The 9202-nt window shown below is 41.6% G+C and overlaps 1 protein-coding gene across 1 annotated transcript; it reads left to right on the forward strand.

Annotated features, from left to right (window-relative positions):
• Positions 1 to 3020: 3020 nt before the first annotated feature.
• Positions 3021 to 4994, forward strand: LOC311120221 (ATP synthase subunit C lysine N-methyltransferase-like; the record flags this gene model as incomplete). The annotated part of the gene is made up of 5 exons (XM_084194833.1): positions 3021 to 3053; positions 3774 to 3878; positions 4112 to 4247; positions 4615 to 4661; positions 4818 to 4994. The coding sequence occupies 5 exons, from the start codon at positions 3021 to 3023 to the stop codon at positions 4992 to 4994; spliced, it is 498 nt and encodes a 165-aa protein (XP_084050959.1).
• Positions 4995 to 9202: the final 4208 nt, after the last annotated feature.

The raw sequence follows: 9202 nt of genomic DNA on the forward strand, positions 1-9202 counted from the left end.
CACCTGTACTGACCTCGCCTTCGGGATGATAGCGGGGTGAACAGGCAGTGGCTCGGGTGGTTAATGTCTTTGATGATCTTTTTGGCCTTCCTGTGACATCGGGTGCTGTAGGTGTCCTGGAGGGCGGGTAGTTTGCCCCCAGTAATGCGTTCGGCAGACCGCACCACCCTCTGGAGAGCCCTGCGGTTGCGGGTGGTGCAGTTGCCGTACCAGGTGGTGATACAGCCCGACAAGATGCTCTCAATTGTGCATCTGTAAAAGTTTGTGAGGGTTTTAGGTGCCAAGACAAATTTCTTCAGCTTCCTGAGGTTGAAGAGGCTCTGTTGCGCCTTCTTCACCACACTGTCTGAATGGGTGGACCATTTCAGTTTGTCAGTGAGGTGTACGCCAAGGAACTTGAAGCTTTCCACCTTTTCCACTGCGGTCCCGTCGATGTGGATAGGGGGGTGTAACTCCTTCGCTGAGAAATCTTTCAGCCCCAGGAACTGCTCCGCTGCTTCCACAATGATTTATATCTTCCTGGACCTTCTCTCCACCTTGGCAGTGCCATTTATCACCATAGCTATAAAGGCCACAAAGTCCACCTTCTTAACCTTTAAAATGTCAGGATCCTGCTGGTGAAAGGCAACCCCTGCAGCCTGCAGTGAAGGCCTATCCACCACCATGGACTCTTCAGGAGCACCTTTCAAACCCTCAACCCTTTTAACAGCTGCTGCATATGATATGCTCTGGATAGCCCTGACTTTGGTCACCTCATTCTCTTTCACCCTTGTGGGGCATTCGAAAGACGTGGCTTCATGGTTCCCACCACAATTGCAACATGTCACATTTTCATCATTTTTATAACACATAATATGATATTTAACATGACATCTCGGCTTCTCCCTTCTGCAAACAATTGAAACATGTTATGTCGCACATGCAGCTAACAAAAACATATGGAAATGTCTGCTCTACCCAAAATTACAACCAAATAATTGCAGCCTTACCGCAAAAATGGAAGAGGAAAGTGGAAGGGGGAGAAAGTAAGGAACTTGTCTGTCGGCCTTGCATTAAAGAACATAATTGGTTAAAGAAAACTGTGATAAATAAAAAAGTATACCAGTTTCATTTAAGGACCAAAGGATTGACAGCCGTCCCATATAGATTGCAAAATAGTTGGGAAGAGATTTTTGACGTACCGATCCCATGGCATAGTGTTTATGAACTGATACGCAAAACGACACCGGATTCAAAACTTAGAATCTTTCAATTTAAATTATTATATAAAATTATTGCTACCAATGGAATGTTATTTATATGGGGGATACAATCTTCCCAGCTCTGCAGATTTTGCTGCGAAGAGACAGAATCATAAGATCATTTGTTTTGGTACTGTCCATTTGTAGCTTGTTTTTGGACACAGGTCCAGGAATGGCTAAAGGATTGCAATATTTACCTGGAGCTAACCTTGCAGATAGCATTACTGGGTGATCTGAAAAGTCATAGTCAATCGATCAATAATATAATAATACTTTAAGCAATTTACAATCTGTAGAAACAATGAGAATAGAAAGGTTCAGAACTTTTGTAAAACATCACAGTACAGTTGAAAAATATATGGCAAATAGAAATCCTATATGGATGGTGTTAAGAGATAGATGGGTGGTGTTGAATGGAGTTGAAGGATGGGACTAATAACAACTAACAACAACTAATAACAAGATAACTAATAAAGTAAGCATACTGTGTCCATAATAAGTATATAGGTTGTAGGTTGGGAGCTTTTGTGAAAGAGCAGAGTTAGAAAGATATGGCATATAGAAGCAAACCGGATGGACATCATGAAAATGATCGGAGAGGTTGAGAATAGAAGAAGTTCAGGAGAAAAAACAAACAAAATATAATTATTGTAAAATTGACTGTGTCCATAAAATGTATATAGTAAGTATAAGCTGGAAGTAGAGGCCTAAGCATTGTTGTTCACTAGTTTACTCCAATTAGGGAAAGGGTGGTGGGGTTGGAAAGTAATAAAGGGGAGTATATATTTTTTAAAGGATATGTATGTATGTATGTATGTATGTATGTATGTGTATGTGTGTGTGTGTGTATGTATATGTGTATATGTATGTATGTGTATATATATATATATATATATATATATATATATATATATATATATATATATATATACATACATACATACATAACATGGGGGATTGGAAGTGATGCAGACAATTACATTGATGGAAGTTACAATCTATCTGCAATATTAAGCTGATCTACCCCCTAAAATATATATATATATATATATATATATATATAAATAAAAAAATACAATTGAAACATGACCAAAAGCTTTACAATGATCACACTGCATTGGTTTTGGGATAAACACTCTGACTGTAGTTAATATACCCTAACTGCACTTGAGTAGGGAGAGACTCCATATCAAAAAACAAAAGAACAGATAGACTCTTCACTTTTTCTTCATTCACCACACGATTCATCCGACGTGCATCAATCACTCCAGGAATATTTTTCATCTCTTCAACATCTACTTCTCATGAGACTCCAGATATAACCCCCTTGAGGGGTGCCCTGTTCCTAAGAAACACACACGACACTTAAAACGTATCAAATCGGGTGAGACTCAACACACGTTTCTTCTGATCCTCAGAAGCACAAAAAATCTAAACCAGCCCGCCTCTCGTGATCCTCACAGCCTTCACTCTACCCAGCACTCTCTCCACCAGTTTGGATATCTCAAATGGATTCCTCAAGATTGGTAATTAGATCAGCTGCTCCTCATGAACAAACCGTACTCCTACTAGATATGAAGTGACATTCTCATCACATACTCTACTTTGCTCCATTTTCCATTCTTTTGGAAAAAATTCTAATTCTCCTTGATTCTATCGCCATTAGATTCAGATTCCACTTCCTCATCCGCTTCCGCCATCTTTTTTCAGTCCGACGTTCCTCGCTGTCTAGCCAACCTTTTCCTCTTTTCCCTTCCCTGAGACCGAGTTCTGTTTGTGATGCCAGGCCTGAAAGTGCCTTTTAGGCTCAAGGTATCGCTAGTCATATTATACTTTTTTTAAATACAACTTTTTGTATTTTGTGTGTTTTATTGGAGAGCTGGTGTGAAAGATGGACGGAGAGTGCCCCCCCAAAGGCAAATCAAATCAAATCAAATTGTATTTGTCACAATCACGTGTTTAGCAGATGTTATTGCGGGTGTAGCGAAATTCTTGTGCTTCTAGCTCCGACAGTGCAGTAATATCTAACAAGTAATATCTAACAATTTCACAACATATACCCAATACACACAAATCTAAGTAAGGAATGAATTAAGAATATATACATATATGGACAAGCGATATCCATATAGTGGGCTGGATTCAAACCCACATTTATACCAGCAGATATGCATGCTGTAGACGGCGGCACTGACTGATGGACCGACCAGGTCTCAGTCCAGTGATATTTTAAACCAGATGCTCAGCAGACATCGACTAGCTCATACAACTACAAACATAGGCGTTCTCATACACTGAAACCTGTCTCCATACCTGTTGTCTTCAGGATTGGAAAATATGAACAAACAAACAATGTATTCATTCACTTAGGCCAAAGGGCATTCAGGGACATTCACTCAGTTATGTCTAATAGTATTTTGAGAATTTACATGAAAGAAAAATATTACTGTTATCTGTCACCACATGACTAGGTGTGATGTGAATCACAAGTCTGCCCAACAACCGGATTATGTTTATATTGTTTCTGTTTAGGTGTCATACCTGCCGTCAAGCAAGGAGCAAACTACAAACGTCAGGAAGCTCCTTGAAGGCCGTAAGGGTCGTTTCGCTGATCTAGGATCAGGTGACAGGAGACTGGTGAGTCTGAACACCCTAAATAAAAATAAAGACAGCTTGGTTTGAACCTACTAATTCTGAAAACGGCAGTTGAAATCAGCAGTGTTGCACTATAGTATAATTTTCTAATAGAAATTATCTACTTATTCCGTATATTGAATGATTGCTTATGATGGGATTTTCTCAACTTCTTGTCACAAGAGTTCTTGGTTCCTAAATGAAATAGCTGTGCTTGAGAACTGTCCACCTGCCAGGTATTTGAAGCTTCTTCAGTTGGGTTCCAATGCACTGGGTTTGAGATCAACTCAATGCTGCAGGCCTGTTCACGAGATAGAGCATGGTGGAGGGGAATACCACATACTAAGGCCAATTTTGTCAGCAATGATTTCTGTAAGGTAATGTATGAATTCCATGTTTATTGATTTATTTTATTACGTTTATTGATCAGGGACCATGTAGGCTACCTGTACAATAAAAACTAATATAAATTACAAAAATATCTGTGTAGATTGAGAACATGCTTCTTATTTATTTTCATTTCCAGTATGTGCAGTAAGTCACTGGAACATTTTAATTTGACCATAACCTCTTTTACAGTCACAACGATGACACATAGTATAGGAAATTATTAACAGATTCTCTACCGGTATCCATGACCAATATCGTCAGAGATGTAAATAAAAGGTCCCCACTGCTGTTGTTCGAGAAGCGCTGCTTCGTTTGCTTCTATGCTATGTTCTTTTCTTGTCTTTTGCAGACGGATCACGATACAACAACGTGACTGTATTTTTGGCCCCTGCAGTGGTAAGTTTCACTTTTCTTTAAAGCCTGGTGGACCACAAGACTCAAACCTGTTCAACCCTGTTCACTGAAGTAAAGTCTTACTTGTGGGCCGGTATTACCTCTCAACCCACGTAGCATAGTATCTAATTCCCTTTCTGTGCCGTTGCTGTCTGACAGATGGAAGTTCTAAAGGAGAAGCTGCTGAAGGAGCTTTCTGAGGATGCCAGGGTGGTGGTGTGTTGCTTCCCCTTCCCTCATTGGCCACACACCTGCTCCAAGAGGGCGTGTTTAGACCAAGTGTGGGCCTATGATGTAAGCACTGTCCGCAAGCCCTATCCTTCGGTGTCTCAATAGGTTACAGTCATATACATTTCATTAGGTTTCATAAATACATTTCATTAGGTTACATAAATACATTTCCTTAGCGCAAATGACAACATGCTCATTGCCCCTCCGTGTGGTAAGCAATGGTGTGCAAGAATACTTCTTAACAAACATTTCATTGGCCCCACATAATGGTCTGTTCAATGTGCATGTTGAATTACAAAGACCATGCTGGCTATTGCTGCCCCTCTAAAGCTTCAATAGGACCACATTAAATCTTAGTCATAGAATAGAAAGGCTGTTAGCAGAATGTAAAACAGATGGGTATAAAATACATATGCTTGTTTACAGTGTTTAATATAGCTTTAATGCACATTCACTTTGTTGGATATGCAGCAGGACCAAAGACATAGCCTAAGGATCGCATGCTTGAAGTAATTTTTTTATCAGTTCACATGTGCGACATTATTTCCTGGGAAGGTTTGCCTTAAGTCAATTTGAAGCCACAAATTGTGAACAAAAAATGACATTCGAACAAGAAAAATCGCCCTGAGAAAAGCGTTCTATTGAAGACTGTGGTTGTGGTCAGAACTTATCCTGCAGATAATTATTAGGATCTATGCACAGCTAAGCCACTAGGTCCAGCTGCAGCAGATGCATAGCTATTTTTGACGGCAATTGGGTAGTTTTCGTAAACGCTGTCCTCCTCCTCCTCCTCCTCCTCCTCCTCCTCCTCCTCCTCCTCCTCCTCCACCTGTTCTTCTGGGGCATCACGCATAATATAGTCCCCCTCACTACCCTCTTGTTCTGGGGCATTATACATCATATATTCCCCCTCACTACCCTCTTCTTCTGGGGCATTATACATCATATAGTCCCCCTCACTACCCACGCTTGCTGACCGGTTGCCAGGAGCAACCTTTGGATCCTCTGCTCTTGCCAGTTGCAAATGGTCATAGTCACTCTCATAGTGATGGTGAGAAACTGGGGAGCGATGGCACCCAGCTCTACCTCTGTGGCTTCCCATAGGGTAGCCAGCCGCCATAGACATTGACACGTCATCCGTGGGGAATGGGAGTGTTGGTCTTTTCATAACAGGGTGTGGTTGACTGTTCTCAGAGACTCTAGAGGATTTCGCTGGGTGTTTGTTGATCTGTGTTAGCTTGGGCGAAACTTGGGAGGTGGGCTGGTACTTCCCGGTCTGGCGACGCCACCAATAAGCTAGGCCTCCACACAAACCAAGCACGATGAGAACAAACGTGACCGGACCCAGGATTTTACCCCAGCTGGTGTGTGGGCAGCAGTTGTCCCCACAGGGGGCTGTGGAGGTGCAGTTAGACATGGTTGCTACAGGAGGGTCAGGATAGAGAGCTGCAGAGGAAGGTAGAAGCAGAAATGGAGAGAGATAGAAATAGAATGCAGGTGAATGGAAACTTCTAGATGGAATGTTTTCAGCTAGCCTAACGTTATGGTTCTCAACCTTTTCTGTTCCTCCTCTTAGAACAACTTATGTTAGACTCATACTACTTTTATCACAAGGAGTAGTACTTCAAATCCATGTTCAAATCAGCTAGGTAACTGACTAAAGTCTAGACGGTCAGAAATAGTCATCACGTCCGGTGCACGTTCACTGACTGAATAAGTATTTTCTATGCAATACATCAATATAATTGGATCTACTAGCCAAATAAAACTAGCATGTTCTAGGGATAATGGATTACCAGAACTTTTAAACCGACCTTTACAAAAACATACTATTCACTATCCTTCATTGTTCACTGTTACATTACAACGCATAATGAATGCAAATTAGCATCAGGACATAAAATAAGGATGCTTCTAGTTATCAGGATTTAAATAGGGATGGTCCTGCATGGCTCAGTTGCTAGAGCATGGCGCTGGGACCGCCGCGGTTGTGGGTTTGATTCCCGGGGCCACCCATACATAAAAAGAATGTATGTACACATGACTGTAAGTCACTTTGGATAAAAGCGTCTGCTAAATGGCATATTATTATTATTATTATTACTTTGGATAAAAGCGTCTGCTAAACGTCATATATTTATATTTTCTAGTTATCAGGACTTAAATAGGGATGCGTCTACATTTGATATTTTAGCAGACGCTCTTGTCCAGAGGGACTTACGGGAGCAATTAGAGTTAAGTGCCTTGCTCAAGGACACATCGACAGGTTTTTCACCTAGTCAGCTCGGGGTATTCGAAACCAGCAACCGTTCAGTTACTGGCCCAACGCTTTTAACCGCTAGGCTACCTGCCACTCCCTTCCAGTCATCAGGACTTAAAAGCTACCATACAAAAGTTGATCACGTTAACCCACTCTAATAATACAGTTATAGTGCAGTAATATTTGTAATAGTATACAATAGAACTAGGACTATAGAACAGTTAAATGTGTCTTACCTTACACCTTCCAGGAGATTACTCCGACAGTAAAGAGAGACGACTGGAGCTTCTAGTTGTCTTCTATAGCTACATCCTTTTCAACCAGCCACCTCTGGATTTGGTGTGAAAAAAAAAGTGAAACTCTGTCACACACATCCTGCATATAGGTTTGTCACACATGGTGTCATGCCACCAGCTGTTATACAGTGCAATTATCTTCACACACTGACCAATGCTGGTGTTGTTTTTTTGTAGTAGAAAGACATTATAAGGTATATTAATATTATTATATTAAGACATACAGTACATTTGAAATAATAGAAAAACCTGGTAGTTATTCATGTGCTGTGCTCAAACAGTAGAATATTTGATTCGGGTGAAATTAGGTAAACTTTAGATACAACTGATTGTCATTTGGCTGAGCAATAAAATAAAAAACATATTGTCTAGGTGTCTTTTTTCACACTGATCATCATCATAACGAGGCGCACCATATGTATGGAAGATGCGTTGAGTTCCACTGGGTGGCGTCCCCACCCCTCCAACCACTATCAGAGCAGAAGAAACAGTTCTCTCGGTTCCTATTTAATACACAAATATGATCACAAAAACGGGGGGGGGGTGTTTCCCTATTTTTATAACCCCTGTAAGTTTTTTTTTTTTAGGGAGTATAGTAGCCCAACATCTTGGTCTCTTATTTGGAACCATCATTCATCATCATCTGAAGGTGGTGATAAAGTTTCAGTTTGATAACGATTAGTTACCGGAGTGTAACTCCAGTTCTATGAGTGGAGCGGAGCCCCATAGGGGAGCTCTGCTCCTATTGGTTTACCCACTGCCCTAAGGCAGCATCAGCCTGAGACAAAATTATGCACACACCTGCAGCCAATAGGAGTACAGGTGTCCCTATAAGAGGGGATGCCTCCCCTCAATCAGCCTCCCGAGATATTTATCTTCAGCGAGACTAGAGAGGGTCTGCAGGGCCTTAAGTCCTATGGGGCTCGGCTCCACTCATAGAACTGGAGTTACACTCCGGTAACTAATCGTTCTATAACGTGGAGCTCCGCCCCATAGGGGAGCTCTGCTCCTATTGGTTTAAGGCAGAGCGTAGCGCTCCAAAATGTACTCCCTGCCGAGCCTAACACTTCCCATCGAAACGAAAAGGTCAGGCCTAGCAATGGCTGCAACCAATTCCCGCAGTACTGCAACCACTGTATAAAAATACAAGTGTCACAATATACTGCGTCATCGGTTAAAAACTCGCCCCACCTAGTCCAATGGCAACACCAGTGACTAGTGGGCAGATTACCAGAATACGGGCCATACTAATCTGTACTAACAGATAGATGATACCTCAATATCCTGTCACAATAATACCGACCGCTAATGGAATGACACAAAGTGTCACTCTACATTGTGTACACGGTAGACCGCCTCACTCAATCAATGGAACCCCAGAGATTAGTAGGCAGATCCCAGAACATGATTCATACTAATCTGCACAAGCAGATAGATGACGTCACATTCCGTCAAAATTGTCATGACCGGTCTAATAGTACTGTAACCAAGGTTACTACTATTATCCCTCATCATTCCGCCTCAACCCAGTTATCCACTGGTGGGCAGACCAATACATGCTCTCTACTGTACTGAACATGTCAGTCAGGAGTCATGCCCTAATATGTCCTTCCATCAGAAGCGGACCTGAAAGAGACCTGTCTCCTCAGTCCTGCATTCCTCTCTCCTAGCTCAAGTCCTCCCCTCAGCCACGCTGAGTACAGACTGAGCCAAAGAGTTAGAAGACATATCCAAGAGATAGAAACAAATAAATGGAG

The sequence above is a fragment of the Coregonus lavaretus genome (assembly GCF_964263955.1).
Source record: "Coregonus lavaretus genome assembly, contig: HAP1_SCAFFOLD_3656, whole genome shotgun sequence".
NCBI classification, from domain to species: Eukaryota; Metazoa; Chordata; class Actinopteri; order Salmoniformes; family Salmonidae; genus Coregonus; species Coregonus lavaretus.